The sequence below is a fragment of the Phocoena phocoena genome, chromosome 3 (assembly GCF_963924675.1).
Source record: "Phocoena phocoena chromosome 3, mPhoPho1.1, whole genome shotgun sequence".
In the NCBI taxonomy this organism is placed as follows: domain Eukaryota; kingdom Metazoa; phylum Chordata; class Mammalia; order Artiodactyla; family Phocoenidae; genus Phocoena; species Phocoena phocoena.
Window position 1 is genome coordinate 169,423,933 of NC_089221.1, and position 21,390 is coordinate 169,445,322.

At 57.1% G+C, this 21,390-nt stretch overlaps 1 protein-coding gene across 7 annotated transcripts in view; it reads left to right on the forward strand.

Moving 5' to 3' along the window:
• PTPRS (protein tyrosine phosphatase receptor type S) overlaps window positions 1-18,042 on the forward strand; it is a 61,850-nt gene extending 43,808 nt beyond the window's left edge. For 2 of the 7 annotated variants that reach the window (XM_065875672.1, XM_065875673.1), the window contains 21 exons: window positions 1,075-1,683; window positions 2,138-2,235; window positions 2,744-2,997; window positions 3,882-3,975; window positions 4,071-4,286; window positions 4,775-4,932; window positions 5,454-5,465; window positions 5,644-5,756; window positions 7,499-7,546; window positions 8,781-8,878; window positions 8,958-9,081; window positions 9,667-9,842; window positions 9,922-10,041; window positions 12,855-13,009; window positions 13,108-13,393; window positions 13,625-13,803; window positions 14,534-14,660; window positions 14,750-14,875; window positions 16,799-16,953; window positions 17,144-17,279; window positions 17,974-18,042. In XM_065875672.1, the coding sequence (XP_065731744.1) occupies window positions 1,075-1,683; window positions 2,138-2,235; window positions 2,744-2,997; window positions 3,882-3,975; window positions 4,071-4,286; window positions 4,775-4,932; window positions 5,454-5,465; window positions 5,644-5,756; window positions 7,499-7,546; window positions 8,781-8,878; window positions 8,958-9,081; window positions 9,667-9,842; window positions 9,922-10,041; window positions 12,855-13,009; window positions 13,108-13,393; window positions 13,625-13,803; window positions 14,534-14,660; window positions 14,750-14,875; window positions 16,799-16,953; window positions 17,144-17,279; window positions 17,974-18,042 (3,353 nt within the window). The remainder of the gene's footprint in view (window positions 1-1,074; window positions 1,684-2,137; window positions 2,236-2,743; window positions 2,998-3,881; window positions 3,976-4,070; window positions 4,287-4,774; window positions 4,933-5,453; window positions 5,466-5,643; window positions 5,757-7,498; window positions 7,547-8,780; window positions 8,879-8,957; window positions 9,082-9,666; window positions 9,843-9,921; window positions 10,042-12,854; window positions 13,010-13,107; window positions 13,394-13,624; window positions 13,804-14,533; window positions 14,661-14,749; window positions 14,876-16,798; window positions 16,954-17,143; window positions 17,280-17,973) is intronic. The other 5 variants (XM_065875675.1, XM_065875676.1, XM_065875678.1 and 2 more) reach the window with 3 other exon arrangements.
• The last annotated feature ends 3,348 nt before the right edge of the window (window positions 18,043-21,390 follow it).

Here is a 21,390-nt window from a genome sequence, read left to right on the forward strand (position 1 = left end):
AGCAAGCCATGATAATGTAAGGGGAGAGGGTATTCTAGGCAGAGAGCACAGCCCGGGCAAAGGCTCAGAGGAGGGAACAAGCTTGGTGTGTTCGAGGAACAAAGGCCCCCATGGCCTCCACCCCACTTGCTTCACTCTCCATGCCTCACTGCTGACCACAGAGCCCGATGTTCAAGGCCTCCCAGCTGGACACAGCACCCCTCCACACTGCTGCCAGCCCATGCCCCTACCGTGCCCTTCGTCTGCCTAGTCTCTGTGTCCTCTAGCGCCCATGTCGCCTCTTCCAGGAAGCTTCCTGTGATCTGCCGTCCTCTCTCGGGGACGTTACATTAGAGCCATGCTTGCTAAGCAGAACCTGTTGCATACACTGTGACTGTTCACACCACCGTCCATTAAAGGTCCTGATAAGTCCTGCAGTGGAGAAGCCTGGTTTCATGTATAGAGCTTCAGCACTGCAGGGCTTCTCAGGGCTTTGACACATTGATCACTACTCAGACTGTGAGAACCATGGGGGCAGGGACAGGGTTTTGGACACTCCTACGTTCCATGGATATTAATCAGGTGCCGGCAGGAGGCAAGGGGTGAATAAATCAGGCAAGAGCTGAGTGACTTACTAACAGAAGAAGGAGAAACATAGATGCGGGCCTGCTGTGACATCTATTGATGTTTTCGTTTATCGGGTCCTCTGAGTCCCCTGCTTCCTCGCTGTTCCTTGCACTCAGCACAGTCTCACCTCAGGGCCTTTGCACTGGCTGTTCCCTCTGCCTGAATCACTGTTCCCCCCAGACCTCCCCGCAGCTCCCTCCCTCACCTTCAAGTCTTTGCTTCTGAGGGAAGCCTTCCCAAGACCACTTTTAAAAATGGCAACCCCTTGGGAATTCCCTGGCCGTCCAGTGGTTAGGACTCCACGCTTTCACTGTGGAGGGCCCAGGTTCAATCCCTGGTCAGGGAACTAAGATCCCACAAGCTGCATGGTGTGGCCAAAAAAAAAAAAACCGGCAACCTCACCCTGTGCTCCCAGGCTGACCCCTGCCTTGTATCTCCCCACCCCCACCCCCCCACCCCCCGCAACAGTGCTGGGCCGCCCCACCCTGTCGGTGCAGCAGACCCCCGAGGGCAGCCTGCTGGCACGCTGGGAGCCCCCGGCCGGCACCGCCGAGGACCAGGTGCTGGGCTATCGCCTGCAGTTCGGCCGTGAGGACTCATCGCCCCTGGCCACACTGGAGTTCCCGCCCACCGAGGACCACTACACTGCGTCGGGCGTGCACAAGGGCGCCACGTACGTGTTCCGGCTGGCGGCCCGGAGCCGAGGCGGCCTGGGCGAGGAGGCAGCCGAGGTCCTGAGCATCCCCGAGGACACGCCCCACGGCCACCCACAGATCCTCGAGGCGGCCGGCAACGCCTCCGCCGGCACAGTCCTGCTCCGCTGGCTGCCGCCAGTGCCCGCCGAGCGCAACGGGGCCATTGTCAAGTATACAGTGGCTGTGCGGGAGGCCGGCGCCCTGGGCCCCGCCCGAGAGACCGAGCTGCCCGCGGCGGCCGAGCCGGGCGCCGAGAACGTGCTCACGCTGCAGGGCCTCAAGCCCGACACGGCCTATGACCTCCAAGTGCGGGCCCACACGCGCCGCGGCCCCGGCCCTTACAGCCCCCCCGTCCGCTACCGGACGTTCCTGCGGGACCAAGGTAGGCGCGCGGTGATCCCCGCACCAGAGCCGGACCGGGCCTCGTGCCCACCCCAACCCCAGCCCCCTCCCTCTCCCCCGCCCAGGTAAGTGGTCACTTTTCTGCTTCCTCGTGGACGCTCAAGGCGAGTCCAGACCCCGAGGCTCCGGCGTTGGCAAAGGTGGGACACGCCTAGGTGGCACCGCCGCCCCCGTACACCGCCCCCAGCCCTCCCCGTCCCCCCCCCCAACCCCCCTCCACCCCCGCCTTCTCTCTCTAGCTGCGCCGTCTCCCGCGGCAGGGACTTGGAACAGGCAGGGCCGGGCCAGGGCCAGGCAGTAAGGCCACGGGCACAGCGGACGACAGGGAGCGCCTGGGCCGCCCCACACACAACCCCGTCCCCCCGCTCCCCCCGCCCCCGAGCACTCACGGGACCTCTCCTTTGCTTTTTCCCGCCTGCCGCTGCCTGGTGCAGTCTCGCCCAAGAACTTCAAGGTGAAGATGATCATGAAGACGGCGGTTTTGCTCAGCTGGGAGTTCCCCGACAACTACCACTCGCCCACGCCCTACAAGGTGCAGCCTCCCGATGAGCCGGGGGGGGCGGGGCTCGGCCGGGGTTGGGCCCAGGGTTGGGGGTCAGCTGGACTCACCGCCGGGTAGGCTTGAGGCTCAGTCTGGGGTTGGGGCTTAGTTCGGTGTCAAGATTTATTAGTCTGGGATCCAGGCTCAGTCAGAATTGGGGCCTAGCCTGGGATCGGGGCTCAGCTAGGATTCAGGCCCAGTGTCTCAGTCTAGGCTCGAGCCTCAGTCTGGAATTAGGGCTCTTTAAGGATTGAGACTTAGAGCCAGGACTTGGCCGCGATGGAAGCTCAGCCTGGGTGCGGGGCTCAATCTGGGGTTGGGGCTGAGTTTGGGGTCAAGACTTAGTTTGGGATCAAGGCTCTGTTAGAATTGGGGCTCAGCTGGGATTGAGGCTCAGTCTGGGGTCACAGTTGGCAGGGTCAGGGCTAAGTCTGGGATCCAGGCTCAGTCAGGACCAGGGGCTCAACCCAGAGCCCTGCTGAGCTGGCCCGTCCCACAGATCCAGTACAATGGGCTCACACTGGACGTGGACGGCCGCACCACCAAGAAGCTCATCACGCACCTCAAGCCCAACACCTTCTACAACTTCGTGCTGACCAACCGCGGCAGCAGCCTGGGTGGCCTCCAGCAGACGGTCACTGCCTGGACCGCCTTCAACCTGCTCAGCTCTAAGCCCAGCGTGACCCCCAAGCCTGACTCCGAAGGCTACATTGTGGTGTATCTGCCTGACGGCCAGAGCCCTGTGCCTGTCCAGTAAGCTCAACTCGCCCCGCTCAGGGATTTTGCACCCCTCCACCAGCCAGCTACCCCTCCACCAACCAGCTCTGTGACTGGGGCCAGCCGCTTGATCTCTCTGTGCCTCAGTTTCCTCAACTGTCTGTAAAACAGAGATCGCATCAGCCCCACCCCGTGTGGTTCCCCTGAAGGTCCAGTGCTTCTCATAGATGTCACTAAATGTGACCTCGTGTCTGCTCCTTGAGCATTCCCTGACGCCCCCATATGCCTGACCTTCTACTGGTTCTAGGTTCCTAGACTGGTTGGTGGGGAGACAGAGCTGGACACAGACACCCTCAGCCCCATGGTGTGGCAGTGAGAGGCACCAGGGCTGAGAGTCCCCAGTAAGGAGAGGAGGACTCTGGGAAGCAGGGGAAAATCGAGGATTACAAAAGTGTGGGCATGGAAGCTGGGGTTTTGAAGGATGTATAGGAGTTTGAGAACTATACAGTTGACCCTCGAACAGCACAGGTTTGAATTACATGGGTCCACTTATATGCGTATTTCTTTCAAGAAGTACAGACTACAGTATTACACAATCCATGGCTGGTTGAATCCACAGATAGATAGAGAACCATGGATACAGAGGATCAGCTGTACTTACGCATGGATTTTTGACTAACCCCCACGTTGTTGAAGGGTCAACTGTAATTTCACAGGGTAGGTTTTATAGGCAAAAGGTACAGTATCATCAAAAGCCTGGAGGCTTGAATCAGGAACTATAGTCCTATGTGACTGGGGCCGTATGCCCAATGTATGAGCAGAAGGGAAGATTCAGAGAGGGGCGGCTCCCCATCTCAGCCCTAGATAGCATCCCTTGGTCATGCTAGTAGACAACCCCCCATGACTCCATCTCCTGATAGGAACTACTTCATTGTGATGGTGCCACTGCGTAAATCTCGTGGTGGCCAGTTCCTGACCCCGCTGGGCAGCCCAGAGGAAATGGACCTGGAGGAGGTAAGAGCCAGTGGGGCCCAGACAACGTCCCAGCTTTCGTGAGCCCAGTTGCTCCCAGCCAGGTTCGTGAGCAGCCCACATCTCTGTTCCCACAGCTGATCCAGGATATCGCACGGCTGCAGAGGCGCAGCCTGCGGCACTCGCGCCAGCTGGAGGTGCCCCGGCCCTACATCGCAGCTCGCTTCTCAGTGCTGCCACCCACCTTCCATCCCGGCGACCAGAAGCAGTACGGTGGCTTTGACAACAGGGGCTTGGAGCCTGGCCACCGATATGTTCTCTTTGTGCTTGCTCTGCTGCAGAAGAGCGAACCCGTAAGTCCCAAATGGTGTCTGCCCATATCGAGCCACACCCACTGAGTGAGGCAGGCCAGTCCCTAGGGCCCTGACCTCAGAACCAGACACAGATCCTCCTAACTGTGGTCAGAGTTGGGCAGAGGGAACGGTTTGAGGTTGAGGGTATCCCATAGGGAAGGTTTGTTAGAGGAAAGGATTTTGGAACTAGGGCTTTGACGGATATGTAGGAGTTCGGTAAAGAAAGGGCATCCCACAGTTTGCATGTGCAAAGGTCTGGGGTGCAAGAGGAGCAAAAGGGATTTCAGAGTGGCTGAAACAGAGTGAGGAAGGGGGAGAGTGAAGATTGGCAAGGGCCAGGCCACGTAGGCCACCAGGGTCAGGGTTCTTGGGAGCTGTAGGAGGGTTTAGAGTAGGGGATGGACGTGGATTTGTGTTTGAGAAAGACCCATGTGGCCACCGTGAGGAGGACGGGCACTGATGGAGGTCCCCCCACCCCATTCCTGCAGACATTTGCGGCAAGCCCCTTCTCAGACCCCTTCCAGCTGGATAACCCAGACCCGCAGCCCATTGTGGACGGCGAGGAGGGGCTCATCTGGGTGATCGGGCCCGTGCTGGCTGTGGTTTTCATCATCTGCATCGTTATTGCCATCTTGCTCTATAAGAAGTGAGCCCCCTGCCCCGCCCCCTACTTGACAGGAGGGAAGCCTTCCTAAAAAAGGAGGGGGGTCTGGAAAGATCCAGGGGGGAACGGTCATCTCAGAGGATCATTGCAGAAGGCCTGTATAGTCCAGACGGGGAAACCAGGGCTCAGAGAAATTAAGCCACCTGATCAAAGTCACACAGCCTGGGAAATGGCAGGGCTAGGGTTCCATCCCAGCCAGTGATTTGACTCCTGTTAAGTCTCGCGCTCCACTCGGCAAGATTTGGGGTGGGGGCTGCCTCTGTCTGGTTTAACGAGGTCACGTGGGACATGTCCCAGCTTAGAAAGAGAGGGCTGAGATGTTATTCCTTGTGGTGGGGGACCCACGCAGGAAGGATTAGCCCCATTTTCTGGAGGAGACCGAGATTCAGAGAGGGAAAGAAAGCCACCCACAGTCACAGAACAGGCCCTTGATGGCCAGCACACCCTCATCTGTCTTCTTTCTCCCCCCGCCACTCCTCACCTATGTCTGTTTTCGGGAGCAGTAAGCCTGACAGGTAAGAACTGGTCCTGCCCTTTGGAGGCCAAGGAGGGGAACTGGGGTGGCGTCGTGCCTGTTGGGTGAGCGGGCGCCTGGCTGCTCCAGCCATTGCACACGTGTCTGTGCGTGGTCGTGGGAACCCCAGTTGCGCGCAGCTGGGTCACATGTTCGCGTATCTGCTTGCTCCTACAAAGTAAACGCAAGGACTCAGAGCCCCGCACCAAATGCCTACTGAACAACGCCGACCTCGCCCCCCACCACCCCAAGGACCCCGTGGAAATGAGACGCATTAACTTCCAGACGCCAGGTATGTGCTGATCCCAGGTGCCAGGGACGACAGCGATGGGGGAAGGGGAGAGGTAGCATAGGAAGAGAGGAAGCTGCCACCTCAGTGGATCCCGAGGACTGCCCCCACTGAACTGTGCTTGGTACGATTCAGTTCCTAATTCCCAAATTCCTCCGTGGCTCTGGGCTTGGAACTGTCATGGGTTGGTTCTGCTTAAAACCAAGGGAGGCTTTCGAAGAGTTGCATTTAACTGGTGGCTGCTGTCTTCTCTGAGAGCTTAAAGGACATCTTCAGACAAAGACAAAAGCAAAACTTTTCTGAATCCTCATGTCTTTTGGCAGAAAGAGCTCTGCTTCTGTTCACACCTCTGGTTTTAAGGCCACACAGTGGTGGCTGTTAGGGTTTTTCCCACTCCCCAGGGATGTGCCCCTAGCAAGGTGTAAGAATTCCACCTCCACCACACTCTGTCTCTCTCCCCTCCATGGCCACAGATGCTCATGTTCTCCCTGCCTCTTTATAGTTCCCTGTAGGTTAATAGGATTCAGCCGAGTCGCCTGCCATGCTTGGTGGGAGAACTGAATCAGGACCTTGCCCTTGATCATCTTCATAGGCAGTGGTCCTCTCATTCCCTCACCTCCTCCCTCCTTTTTTTTTTTTTTTTTTTTTGCGGTACGCGGGCCTCTCACCGTTGTGGCCTCTCCCGTTGCGGAGCACAGGCTCCGGATGCGCAGGCTCAGCGGCCATGGCTCACGGGCCCAGCCGCTCCACGGCATGTGGGATCTCCCCGGACCGGGGCACGAACCCGTGTCCCCTGCATCGGCAGGCGGACTCTCAACCGCTGCGCCACCGGGAAGCTCCACCTCCTCCCTCTTAATGGGCTCATGCCAGCTGCTTCTCACCAAATAAGGAATTTTTAACTTAACTGATGGCCGCTGTTCTCCTTATGAGCTCACAGCATGGTAACGTCTGTCTCTCTGCTTGCACCCAGCTCTTCACTTCTTGTCTCTGAACTCGTTCATATTAACTCTTTCCAACCAAATGGAGATTTTAAAACATTTATATTGAACTGATGGCTGCAGTCCTCTTGAAGGGCTCGTGCGTATAGCCTTGCATGCTATTCCTAATGTATTTTATTTCTCTCTCTTTTCTGCTGCTGACTGTCTCATGTTAGTTCCATGTTTATCCAAACGAGGATTTTGATCATTTATTTTAACTGATGGCTGCAGTCCTCCATAAGAGATCATGAAAGGTCTCATGACACCCCTAATGTACTCCCTTCTCTTTTCTGTCTCTGGACCAGCTTATCTCAATTCTGTTTCCATCCAAATGAGGATTTTAAATGTGTATGTTTTAAGTGATTGGTGCTGTCCTCCTTAAAGGTCATGACATGGGCCCGTATGTCCTTCCCCTGCCCCCAAGTTTCTCCCTCACCATCCTGCCTCTCCTCCAAAATCCCCTCTGCTGACCCCAACAGGGGACCCAAGGCCAGGTTGGTCTGGGGGGACACGTTGATAGAAGAGCCTAAAACTTTGGGATCTTTCCGAGGTCACAGCTGAAAATCAGGGCTGGCCGATGTCCAGCCGGAGGGAAGCACAGCAGCTGCCGTTGGTTCTCCGGTTGGGGCCCAGGCGGCCGTGTGTCCCTCACTCGTTGCTCTGCCCTTTGCGTCTGTCCGCCGGCTGCTGTGCGTGCACCCAGCGAGGGGCGGGGGGAGGTGGCCTCCCTGCGTGTTTTCATTTATTTATTGTTTGCTGTTTCTGCAGATTCAGGCCTCAGCAGCCCCCTCAGGGAGCCGGGGTTTCACTTTGAAAGTTAGTTCCTGTGTCTCTGTTCTTAGCTTCCTTTCGCGCCTGTTTGTTTTCATCCTTGGTTTCTCCATCCCGCCTCCTCTCTCTCTGCCCGCCTGTCCTGCGCTGGCTTCTCGAGGGGGGGCGGGGGTGTGGTCTGCCGGGCCCTGAGGTCGCGGGCTGTGACTGCGTGCGTGCGTGCTTGTGCGTGTGTGTGTGTGTGTGTGTGTGTGTGTGGTGTGTGTGAGAGAGAGAGAGAGAGTGTGGGAGCGGGAGTCTAGGTGAGACATGTATGTACATGTAAGTATCGCCCATGTGATAGGGGACCCACCAGTCAAATGGACACCAGCCCCAGACCCCTTAGATGTGGGCTCTGGGGCAGCCCCCGGGGTGGCGGGGAACACGCAGGGGCTCAGACCAACAGCTCTTCACCAGCTGGCTCAGCACATCTTTATCGGTTTAACACCAGTGCTTTGGTGCTGGCGTATAGCCGTCAGCCTCCCTATATCTGCAGAGCGAATGTGTGAGCTCATGCATGGCCACCAGGCCCCAGGAGAGGCCAGGGGTCTGGCAGGCTCAGATATGGGGAGGAAAGAGCCAGGCCCACCCCCCGACCTCCAGCCACCCCCACCCCCCGGGGGCTCCAAAGATAAGGGACGTCACCATCCCATGTACCAGATGAGAAAATGAGCCCTCAGAGATCAGGGGTTCGTGGCAGCTGCCCCACCATCCAACACACACATACCCCGTGTCTCCCCTCCCCGGTCCCTCAGCTCCACCTGGCAGAGGACTTTTGGGTCCCTCTGATGCCCCAGGGGCCGGAAGGGGTACTGGCCTCCCGCCCCTGCCCCAGGGATGGTATTTCCGAAAGCCCGGCCAGCTGCATTCGCTTCTTCATCTCTGTCACTTGCCTGCTTCACGAGGCACCAGGAGCTTGAAGTCCTGGGCGCGTTGACCCTTCCCCAGCCCCTGCATCCCCAGCTGGTTGCAGGGGGGCACTGGGGAGGGAGGGCACTGGGAGCTGGGGCTCAGCCCAGAGCCGTCACCTCGTGCTACCCCCTTCAGCCCTGCAGGCCTGGGGTCCCTGCCCCCACGGGGGCTGCCCTGAACCTTCCCCTCCCCCACCACTCCCTCTAACTGCAGCTCGTCCATTGCAGACTCACACTGTAGAGCAACCCCCCCCCCGCCATCCCCCCCACCGGCCCCCGGGCTGGCCCCCGAGTGACCGGCCACGCCGTTGGGTCTTCTCTTCCCGCAGGCATGCTCAGCCACCCACCCATCCCCATCTCGGACATGGCAGAGCACACAGAACGCCTCAAGGCCAACGATAGCCTCAAGCTCTCCCAGGAGTACGAGGTGAGCTGGCCCCCACCTCCCACTCTCCCGGGCCCACAGACACCCACCCTGACACCCCCCCGCATCCCCTTCCCCGCAGTCCATCGATCCGGGCCAGCAGTTCACGTGGGAGCACTCCAACCTGGAAGTGAACAAGCCCAAAAACCGCTATGCCAACGTCATCGCCTATGACCACTCTCGTGTCATCCTCCAGCCCATCGAAGGTAGCACGCGGGGCCCCAGGCTCCGTCATGCCCAGCCGCATTCCACAGAGAGCGCACAGACCCCATGCCTCCTCTTGGCCACGGGGCCAGGCCAGAGTGGACTAGCTAGGGGACGGGGTGGGGAAACTGAGGCCTGGTCCAACGCTAGCCGGAAGCCACTGGGAAGTTTTAGATGTGTATTTAACTGATGGCCGCTGTCCATTACATATTTCCATCTATTCCTCTACCTCAGTGACGCTCATCAGGGCAGTTCCACCACCCGGGACATTTGGCGATGTCTGGGGACATTTTTGTTGTCACGGCTTAGAGGAAGGGGATGCTGGTGGTATCTAGGGTATAGAGGCCAGGGATGCTGCTCAGTAACTTGCAATGCACAGGACAGCCCCGAGCACAGAATGATACGGCCCCAAATGGCTATAGTGTTGAGGTGGAGAAACCACGAAGTACCTGCCACACGATTTCCTTGGGGACAGATTGGGGCGGCCCAGGAGGGCTTCCAGTAAGTGGGAAGTGGTGGACCAGGTGGAACCAGCCTAGAAGGACAGAGTGCCCCCACCGATCTCTGGCTTCTCACCCCGGCTGTAGGCATCGTGGGCAGCGATTACATCAACGCCAACTACGTGGACGGCTATCGGCGGCAGAATGCGTACATTGCCACGCAGGGGCCGCTGCCCGAGACCTTCGGTGACTTCTGGCGTATGGTGTGGGAGCAGCGCTCCGCTACCATCGTTATGATGACACGGCTAGAGGAGAAATCACGGGTGAGGCCTGGACCCTGTGGCCCCCAAGCCCTCAGTCGGCTCCGGCCCACACTCACCTCTGTTCTCTTACCTGGTACAGATCAAATGCGATCAGTACTGGCCCAACAGGGGCACGGAGACCTACGGCTTCATCCAGGTCACCCTGCTGGACACCATCGAGCTGGCCACGTTCTGCGTGCGGACGTTCTCCCTGCACAAGGTGGGGCCCAGGCCGGGACTGGGGGGCTCTGGGGAGGGGGTGATGGGGGTGGAGGAGGAAGATGAGCTTCTGCCCTGGGAGCTCCCCATGGGACAAAGAAGAAACCATGTTGTCCCAGGCTGACCACATTCTCAGGTGGCCCACTTCATGGATGGGGACACTGAGACTCAGAGGGGAACAGCTCTTGTCTCCATCCACAGCAGGAGGACAAACCAGCAGAGTCCTACTTAGCAGTGAACCTGCTGTCCCCTTGCCATCAATCCTCCTGCCCCACACACCAGGTCTTCCTTGCTCTCTGGCCTCACCCAGCCTGGGTTTATGGCAGGGTCCTGGCAGGGTCTTGGCCATGCGGTCAAGGGGCTTCCAGTCTTGGATGGAAGACACAGTGGGCAGTTGAGACTGGGGCAGAGGGAGTCTTTAGATATGTATTTAACTGACGGCTGCTGTGCGTAACGTGGTTCCGTGTGTCCTTGTACATCAGTGGTTTTCAGTTGGGGCATTTTGCCATTCGGGGGACATTTGGCAATGTCTGGGGGCACTTTCAAAAAAATTTTTTATTGAAGTGTAGCTCATTTACAATGTATTAATTTCTGTTGTCTAGCAAAGTGATTCAGTTATACATAAATATACATTCTTTTTCGTATTCTTTTTCATTATGGTTTATCACAGGACATTGAATACGGTTCCTTGTGCTATACAGTAGGACCTTGTCGTTTATTCATTTTGTATATAATAACTTACATCTGCTGACCCCAACCCCCCACTCCTTCCCTCCCCCAACCCCCTCCCCCTTGGCAACCACAAGTCCGTTCTGTATGTCCGTGAGTGTGTTTCTGTTTCGTAGATAGGTTCATTTGTGTCATTAGATTCTGCATATAAGTGATATCACATGGTAGTTGTCTTTCTCTTTCTGACTTCACTTAGTATGATAATCTCTAATGGCGTCCATGTTGCCGCAAGTGGCCTTATTTTGTTCTTTCTTATGGCTGAGTTGTATTCCATTGTATATGTGTGCTACATCTTCTTTATCCATTCATCTGTCAGTGGACACTTAGGTTGTTTCCATGTCTTGGTTATTGTTGATAGTGGTGCTATGAACATAGAAGTGCATGTATCTTTTTGAATTGGGATTTTGTCTGGATATACGCCCAGGAGTGGGATTGCAGGATCATATGGTAGCTCTGTTTTTAGTTTTCTGAGGAACCTCCATACTGTTTTCCACAGTAGCTGCACCAACTTACATTCCCACCAACAGTGTTAGGAGGGTTCCCTTTTCTCCACACCCTCTCTAGCATTTGGTATGTGTGGAGTTTTTTAATGATGGTCATTCTGACCTGTGTGAGGTGGTACCTCATTGTAGTTTTGATTTGCATTTCTCTAATAATTAGCGACGTTGAGCATCTTTTCACGTGCCTCTTGGCCATCTGTATGCCTTCTCTGGAGAAATGTCTATTTAGGTCTTCTGCCCATTTTTCCATTGGGTGGTTTGTTTTTCTTGTCGTTGAGTCGTATGAGCTGTCTGTATATTTTGGAAATTAAGCCCTTGTCGGTCGGTCGCATCGTTTGCAGACATTTTTTTGTACGTTGTCTTTTTGTTTGTGGTTTCCTTTGCTGTGCAAAAGCTTGTAAGTTTAATTAGGGTTCCATTTGTTTATTTTTGTTTTTATTTCTAGTGCCTTGGGAGACAGGGGACGCTTTTTAGTGTCATGCTGGGGAGCGGAGGTGCTCCTGGTACCACAGTGTTCCCCTGGCCGCCAGCCGGGGCCTCTCAACATTAAGCATACATCTGGCCCAGGTGCCAGAAGACGGTCAACGGACACGAGGGGGTACAGATTTTCAGTTGATTCACACCTGAAGCACGCACTGTGTGTCAGACCCTTAGCTGGGCATCAGGACACCCAAAGTGTCCTGCTCTCGTGGGACTTACAGTCTAGTGGACAAGACACAGACAATAAATATGTAAAATGACAGGAAATCTTACACTTAAAACAGGGCAGAATAGAATGGGTAGTGGAGGACCTGCAGTTGGTGAGGGAGGGAGGAGATGTGGGGTAACAGCATTCCAGGCAGAGGGCACAGCCGTGCAAAGGCCCTGGGGCTGGACTGTGCCTGGGGTGTTTTAGGAACAGCCGGGAGTCCCGTGTGGCTGGAGCAGAGTGAGTGAGGGTGAGAGAGGGAGGAGGGGAGGGCAGGGAGGGGACGGGGCAGGTCGTGCAGGACTCTGTGGGCTGCAGGGGAGACTAGGGCTTTTACCCCCAGGGAGGGCTGTGGGCAGAGGAAGCAGAGAGAGGGGCGGGACCTGACTTGGGTGCTCACCAGTGCTCTCTGTCTGCTGAGGTGGGAATAGACTGCGGTGGGGATTCCCCGGGGACCAGGGTGACTGCTCTGGTCTGGATGGATGATGATGGGGCTGGACCAGGGTGGTCACCATGGAGGGGGAGAGTGAGAAGTGGGTGGGCTTGGGGTAGACTTTGAAGGCAGAGCTGACGGTGCTGCCTGATGTCTCGGATGTGGGAAGGCAGGGGAGGGGAGTCAAGGGCGACTCCTAAATTCCGGCTGGAGTGCGTGGAAGGATGGCGCCGCCATCAGCTGAGATGGGGGGAAAGGGTTTGGGGAGAAAGTGGGGGGCACAGTGCTGGCCGCGTTGAGCGTGAGATGCCAGTGAAACTCCCAGGCAGAGACACCCCCAAGCCCCGGGTCAGCCGGGCACCTGAGTCAGGCGCTCGGAGTAGTGGTGGTCTGGAGGTGTGAACGTGGACCCCAGCACGTGGGTGGTGGGCTGTGGTGACTGGCGGTGTCCCTTTGGCCCCCAGAACGGCTCCAGCGAGAAACGGGAAGTCCGGCAGTTCCAGTTCACGGCGTGGCCGGACCACGGGGTGCCCGAGTACCCGACGCCCTTCCTGGCTTTCCTGCGGAGAGTCAAGACCTGCAACCCGCCGGACGCGGGCCCCATCGTGGTCCACTGCAGGTACCCCTGCCCCAGTCCCCTGCTCCCCGCTGCGCCCCGCCGCACCTACCCCACCCCCTTGCCCGGGGGGCCCCTGATGACCCTGCCTGTCTCCGCAGCGCTGGTGTGGGCCGCACGGGCTGCTTCATTGTCATCGACGCCATGCTTGAGCGGATCAAGCCAGAGAAGACGGTGGACGTGTACGGCCACGTGACGCTCATGCGGTCCCAGCGCAACTACATGGTGCAGACCGAGGACCAGTACAGCTTCATCCACGAGGCCCTGCTGGAGGCCGTGGGCTGCGGCAACACGGAGGTGCCTGCCCGCAGCCTCTATGCCTACATCCAGAAGCTGACCCAGGTGGAGCCCGGCGAGCACGTCACCGGCATGGAGCTCGAGTTCAAGGTGGCCTGGGGGGTAGAGGTTGCTGTGGGCCGGCTGGGGGAGGGGGCTGAGCGGGAGATCAGAGTTAAGGGGACCAGAGGGTGGGGGGTTGGTGTTCCCCTGCCTGCCAGGCCCCTGTTAGCGCCCTGGCTGGAAACACACAGCCCACCCCCATCCCTGAGGAAAGCAGGTTCCCAGCCGGAGGCTGTCCTGATGGTGGCCCCCCCGTCCCCTCGTCCCTCGTCCCCACAGCGGCTGGCCAACTCCAAAGCCCACACATCCCGCTTCATCAGTGCCAATCTGCCTTGTAACAAGTTCAAGAACCGCCTGGTCAACATCATGCCCTACGAGAGCACACGGGTCTGTCTGCAGCCCATCCGGGGTGTGGAGGGCTCCGACTACATTAACGCCAGCTTCATCGATGGCTACAGGTACCTGCCCCTGGCCGCTGCAGGGGCCCTGGCCTTTGCCGGGCGATGCTGAGGCTCCAGAAAGGTCCCAGCCCTGCCCTCGGGGGGGCCTCCAGTCTTGCGTGGGAGACAGCTAGACGGACCTTGCCAGTCTCCGTCACAGCTGAGGTGGAGGGAATCTTTAGACATCTATTTAAGTGATGGTTGCTGTCCGTAACATGGTTCTATCTGTCCTCCTCTATCAGAGGTTCTCAATCTGGGCAATTCTGCCACCCAGGGGAAATTTGACCGCATCTAGGGACGTTTGGATGGTCATAACGGGAGTGAGGGAGGAGGATTACTGCTGGCATCTCGGGGGCAGAAGCCAGGGGTGTTGGTGCACAGAACATGGCCCCGTCACAAAGAATCATCCAGTCCCGAATGTCGGTAGTGCCGAGGCTGAGAAACCCTGGCCAAGGGAGGCTGTTCCAGGGAGGGGGTACTGCCTGTGTATAACCCTAGGGGGAGCTTGGCCTGTGCAAACAACGGAAATTAGTTTAATGGTACCTGAGTGCAGGCAGAGGGGGAAGGCAGGACAGGTCAGCAGACAGCCCTGCAGCCTCCTGGAGAAGCGGGAATCTGTCCTCGGGCTGACGGTCTCTCCATGTGGAAAATGGGATTATTTGGAGGGTTGAACCGGACAGGGAGGGAGATGGTGCCTGGGCCGGGGGTTTCCCCGTGGCCCTGGACTCACACACACCCCGCCCCGCAGGCAGCAGAAGGCCTACATCGCCACGCAGGGGCCGCTGGCGGAAACCACGGAGGACTTCTGGCGCATGCTCTGGGAGAACAACTCAACCATCGTGGTGATGCTGACCAAGCTGCGGGAGATGGGCCGGGTGAGTGGGGGGGGGGGGGGGGCCGCGGGGGGAGGGGCGGGGCCGGAGGCGGGGGGCGGGGCTGACCACGGAGGCCACCTCCCCAACAGGAGAAATGTCACCAGTACTGGCCGGCCGAGCGCTCCGCCCGCTACCAGTACTTCGTGGTGGATCCGATGGCGGAATACAACATGCCTCAGTACATCCTGCGGGAGTTCAAGGTCACAGACGCCAGGGTGAGTTTGGGGTCGGAGTGCTGGGAAGGACCAGAACCCGGGCCGAACCCTACGGGCTGCTCACCGTTCTGCTAGTGGTCCGGAGAGGGCTTCCCTAGTTGGGGGTAGGAGCAAAGGCCCAGGGGAAGGAGAAGCCCCCAGGGCTGGTTGGAAGAAGAGTGAGTTGGCCATTTGGACAGTCACCCCCACCACCGAGTGGGGGGAAGAGAGGGCCTTGACCCCGTGGCCTCCCCGTTGGAGCGTGTGTCACACCACTCACTAGGGAACACGGCCCGAGGCGATCATGTTCAAGGGAGTGAGTGGGGCGTTTCCCTGGAAGCAAGAACCCATGGGAGGGTAGTAGCGCCAGAGGGCTGAAAGCGGGCTGCGGGAGAGGTAATGGACTGATGGTGCCGGGTGGTGGCCGACGCAGCCGTAGATGGAAAAGAGCAGAGAATCCACGGGTGGCGTGGTGGGGCGTGGGAATATCAGTCAAGATGTTGCCAGTGGATGGCAAAGCCCGATGGGTAAAGAGCATCGTTAGCCGTCATGCGTGGGTAGCGCACACAGCGCTGCTGGATTGGTGGAGTGGGGGGATTGGAGGATCAGTGGAAGATGTTGCTGTTGGGTGGTAGTGGAGGAGGGTGGTAAACAAGGATGGTGTTGGACGGGAGGAAGGTGGGACTGGAGATTGGAACGTATGGATAACAGGATGGAGAATGCCAACAGAACATGGGTTACTACGGGTTAGTGAAGGGTGACGTGTTACCAGCAACGGGTGGAGGAAGGTGAGGTTGGAGAGGACAGATGTTTGGCCGGTGGCGGATGGAGACGATCAATGGGAAATGACTTTGGAGAGAGCAAAGAATGACGAACATTCAGCGATCAATGGTAGTAGACAGTGCCGCTGATGGTATAAGGTAGAGGAAGGTGGGGCTGGAGGAAGGAAGTGTTAGGTGGTGGAGGATGGAGACCATCGGGGTAATACGGCATCACTGGATGGCACCATTTTGATGTAGAGACCGTGACTGGGAAAAGGTAGGTGATGAGTAAAGGACGGTGGTGTGAACGTGAGTGGAAGATGGTCCTTAGAGGGGGGAGAGTGCTGAATTACTAGGGGCGGATTATGGAAGATGGTACCATTGGGTCGTGATGAACGGAAGGTGGCAGAGAGCCATGATGTTGGATGGCCCTGCTGGGTCGTGGGAAGATGGGATTGGCGAGAAGGACGGTTGAGTGGTAGGGATGGAGTACGTCAGTGGGAGGCGGCATCGTGGGACGCTCAAGTACTGAGTTACCCACAGTGGATGGTGAAAGTTAGGAGGTAACGGTGTTGGGTAGCGTGGGTAGAAGGTGAGCTTCCAGTGGTGGCTGGTGGAAGATGGCGCCCTGGGGTGGTGAAGGATAGTAGATGATGGCGCTGGTGGGTGGTCGAAGACAATGGGCAGTGGTGGGGGATGGAAGATGGCACCCCTGGAAGGTGAGGGTACGGGGCAGTGCTCTTGGACTCTGAGATGGTGCAGAGTGGAGGATGCCAGGGAGCTGGAGAATGGGACCAAGAAGGGCAGATGTGCATTCTGGGACGGCAGACAGCAGTGGTGGATGGGATTGGAGCTGTGCAGAGAGGAGCAGTTCGCGGGTGGGGGGGGGGCGGTGAGCAATGGCCATATAAGGTGGTGTCACTGGATGGTGAAGTTAGAGGATGAGCATGGCATTCTCGGGTGGTGAAGACGAGATTGGAGCATCTCAGTGAAAGATGGTGCCCTTAGACAGTGTAGGACAAGGAGTCGTCAGGGTGGATGGCGGAAAATGGGGCGGAGGATGGGGAAGGACGGAGGGTGGTGTTGGCTGGTGGTGGAGGATGGGACTTCGGCGAGGGTGGGAAAACAACCGTGACCACCACTGACCTTGATAACAAGACTGGGCTCTCTCTCTCTGTTCCAGGATGGACAGTCCCGGACTGTCCGGCAGTTCCAGTTCACGGACTGGCCGGAACAGGGCGTGCCCAAGTCGGGGGAGGGCTTCATAGACTTCATCGGCCAAGTGCACAAGACCAAGGAACAGTTTGGCCAGGACGGCCCCATCTCTGTCCACTGCAGGTGAGCTGCTCCCCGAGCCCCGGCCCATGGCCCGGCTAGGGAAACCGAGGCCTCGTGAGGATGGCCTCGGGCACTCCCGTTTGGGCTCTTTCCATCGCTGGGAGGCATCAGAGCAGGAGGGACGGGAATCGGGCAGTTAGGTCAGGCTCCCCCAAGCACTGCCCCTGAACACCCGCACTGTCCCCAACAGCGCCGGCGTGGGCAGGACGGGTGTCTTCATCACACTCAGCATCGTGCTGGAGCGGATGCGGTACGAAGGCGTGGTGGACATCTTCCAGACCGTGAAGATGCTGCGGACCCAGAGGCCAGCCATGGTGCAGATGGAGGTGAGGGCGGGACGGGAGGCGGCGGCCGGGCCCCACGCCGGCGCCGGCCCGGGCCTCTGTGTTCTCCCCTGTGCGATGGGCACAGCTACCCTCCACTCTCTGGGTGCTTGTGGGCGGAAGGTCCTCAGCCCCTCCTGCTTTGGGCTGACCCAGGAGTAAGCTGAAGGCCAGAGCTGAGAAGCGTCCCTTGGAGTGGGCAGGGATGCGTCCGTCCCGGCCCCAGAGTCACAGCGAGGTCAGGCTCAGCCAGGACCCCGGCACGGGCGGGACTTCCTGCCATCAAGTGCACATGGGACATTTTAACAATGTCCTCCAGGGACTTTCCGTGGCGGTCCAGTGGTTAAGACTGCGCTCCCAATGCAGGAAATATGGGTTGGATCCCTGGTCGGGGAACTAAGATCCCACATGCCCTGCAGCACGGCCAAAAGAAAGAAAGAAAATTAAAAGCAAAAGAAAAACCAGTGTCCTCCAAACTCTCCCGTCTCTGGGGAGACAGAGCTGGAGTGGCAGCCTGCCAACCCCCCGGGGGGGGGGGGGGGTGTCGCAGGGCATGGCTAAGCGGCCGCGTCCTAAGAGATGAGAAGGCGAGAGCCCAGCGAAGGCGCAGGCTGCTCTGGGGGTCCCGGGGAGCCCTGGGCGGCTTCAGAGCAGGAGAGGCGCTGACAGAGGCCCACCCCTCCCCTCCCCTACGCAGGACGAGTACCAGTTCTGCTACCAGGCGGCTCTGGAGTACCTCGGGAGCTTTGACCACTATGCAACCTAGAGCCTTGTCGGCCTGGCCCGACTCCAGCGGCCCCGACGCCTCCCGTGCCGGGCGGGCCGCGAGGCCCGGACCCCGGCGGCCGGGACAGGAGGCGGCGGCCGTGTTTCCGCAGGGTCTCCGGGAGCGACGCGCCCCCTCGAGTCCCCAACCCCCGCGTGGCCCCAGCCACCCCCCCTGGACCGGCCACTGCCTTCGCTACTCGGCACGTTCCTCATTTCCTTCCAGAACGAGATTCCAAAACGAGAGGTTCCGGGGTGGGGGGAGGGGGGGAGGCGGTGAGCAAAAGGGGGGGTTCTTCCCCAGAACCGGAGAAGGGCGGGGGCTGTGAACTTGGCCCTCGTCCTTCCCCGGGGAGCCTTCCTGCCCCACAGCCTGGAGGGCGCCAGGGATGGGGACCCGATGCAGCTCTCTTTCGAACGCAGTGTAACTATCCAGTGACATTTCCTGTTTTTTTAAATAGTGTATTTTTTTTCCTTTTTTTTTTTTTTTTTTTAAAGAAGAAACAAACGGGGGGGGGGGGGGGGAAACAAAGAAGACTTGACAGTCAACGAATTTAAAAGGAAAAACTTGGCTTATTCCTATTCTGTTCACAGACAGTCAGTCTATTTTTTCACTGTAGCAGCCGTTCTCGTGTACCAGCTGTGTTGGCAGGCGTGCGCGGGCTTAAGCTTGCCCCTGTGGCTTGCTTTTTTTTTTTTTTCCTACCATCTGAAGGTGTACCTCACTCAAGAATAGGACCTTTTGCTCCTGATTTTTTTTTTTTTCTTCTTTTATAATGAAATTCTCAGACATATCCAGGAGGGTGAGGGTGGAGAGCAGGGGGACTCGGGCCCACCAGCGTCAGGTCTCGAGCCCACGGGCTGGGCGCTGCCACAGAGGAGATGGCAGCGACCCCCCCCCTCCCCGCAGCCTCAGCCCCCATCCCCCGGTCTCCTACCCCGAGGAGAAGGACTGAACAAAACGGGAGGTTCTCACTTCTTTGGAGAGAGAGAGGCCACGTGCCGCCCCAGATCAGGGACCCTTTCCGCCCCCTGGGACCATGGGGCAAGTTTTGGGGCAGAAGGATGGGATTTCCCCCCCCCCCCGCCCCCACCCCTGAGCAAGTAAGTTTTTCTCTTTGTACAAGAGCAGATCTGCCGTTGCTTTCAACACTGTTTATTCAAACGGAAGCAGCTGGGTGGTTTTCCCACCTCTGTGTATGTAGATAAATTGACTTTGTATTAAAGGAAGATCGTCTGACCCCGGCCAGTGGTGGAGTCTTTGTCAAGCCCTCACCTTGTCTACCCCATCTCCCTGGGGCAGCCGGGGGCCTGGAGAGCTTGAACGCAAACCCCAAGCCCTGGCCCTGCAGGGGCTGCCTCACTGATAATAGTTACTCTTGTTGATAACTGTGACCACCACTGAGCATCTACCATGGGCCAGCCCTCTGAGGTGGGAGTCAACCCAATTTATGGATGAGGAAACAGAGACGGCAGGCACCAATGCAAAGTCACACAGTGGTTTGAAGTGGACCTGAGATTCGTACCCCAGCCAGTCTCATCCACAGCCCACAGAAGGGTCAGTGATAAAGCTGAGTTCGTGGAGGGCTATTCTTCCCCACGCTCTAGGCCACCCAGTGAGTGGACCCTACTCTGAGCCAGAGTCAGACCCTGGAGGATGGAGGGTGAGCCATTCTGGGTCCACAGCCATGCTTGGGGCCCTTCCCCATCTGGCTTAAGACCCTGAGATGGATGAAAGATTCCCCCTGTTCTCACAGAGATGCTCCAGGGATGAGAAGGGGGTCTTAGGGAAGGGGCCCAGCCTAGGAAAGAGTGGGGTCATCCCTTTTAGAAGCAGTCAGATCCAGTAGTCAGTAAGTAAATCAAAAAAGTGATCACCACCATTAATAAGCTCAAATAGATTTACCAAACCCTATATCCCCACCCCTAAAATTCTTAAACACATATGGAACATTTATAAAAATCATCGTTAATAAAAACCAGCAGTGGAGATGTTCATGAATTTCAAGAAACAAATATTAGATAAGATAACCTGATCTTGACCCCAGGATTAGACTCTGTAATAGTTAGACTCCCCTGAAAAGGCCTACAATGAGAAATTTTAAAAACATGTTTCTAAAGGAGGCATGAGTTAAAGAAGGAATCAACATAGAAATTACAAGAAACTGAACGATTCAGATAGTACCTTATGTAATGAAACCTGTGGGATGCAGCCAAAGGGATACCCAGAGGAAAACCATAGCCTTGAACATGTTGATAAGAAAACAAATTCTGAGAACAAGTCCACTTTTAAAATATATGAACCAAACTTTCAGTTCAAGTAACTCCAATTGGGCATGACTGAGGTTCTTTTGCATTAACAGAATAGAAACCTTTCTTTAAAAACAGCATAATAGATAAGTCTCAGGCAAGTACAGTCAAGAAAAGAGAACATTCAAGTCCAGGAAAATGGGGAAAAACATTAACTACAGATTGAGCCTTTTTTTAAATTGTGAGATGAGTATCAGGGGAGACAAGCAGGAGAGACAGTAGAGAGGGAGGGATAGTGGGAGTGATGGCAGAGCTGACGTGGGAGAAAAGTCCCTCACTCTCCCCCTGTGGGATGGTGGGAAGAGCAGGCAGTAAAGAGAGGAAGGTGAAGAAATAGCATGTAAAGGACTACATTTAGTAGCCTCTGAGTTCTGAATTCAAGAAGTAGTGGAGGGGTCCTCTTCTTAGTAATAGACTGGGGGACCAAAGGGATAGAAAAGTCAGAGTCTAACCCGAGCCTGGTCCTACCTAAATTATCCGAGACTTTATCAACAGGCTTCTCTGCCCACAGGACTTCTACTCAGTCCTCAAAGCCCAGTACTAAAAGCTCCTCTAAGAAGGCATCTCTCATTTCCCTTCTCTGTTTCACTCCAGCCCACTGAGGCTAAGTAAGGTGTCTGAATAGGATCTACCTTGCCCTCCTTGAGTGTGTGACCCTTAGCTCTGAGGTTCCTCCCTTGAGATGCTCATGGCTATAGTTGGGGGTAGGTGGTGGCAGACGGGGATTTATCTGACGAATGCCTGGAAGAGGAAGGCCCTGAGGAATCGCCTCAACCCACTAACAGGAACACCAAGACCTTGACCCTCCATAGGATTCCATAACATCCATCCCCCATTTATTGGGCATTTACTGTATGCTTGGCTCGTACAATCTCACTCCTTCTGACAATGCACCAATGGACAGGTGGGAAAACTGAGGCTCAAATGGGCCAGGTTTCTTACCCAAGATCACACAGATGGTAAGTAGTGGAACCTGGACGTGGGCCCAGATCTGGCCAGTTCCCACGGTGATAGAAAGTTCAAGACGTCTAGGAGCTCC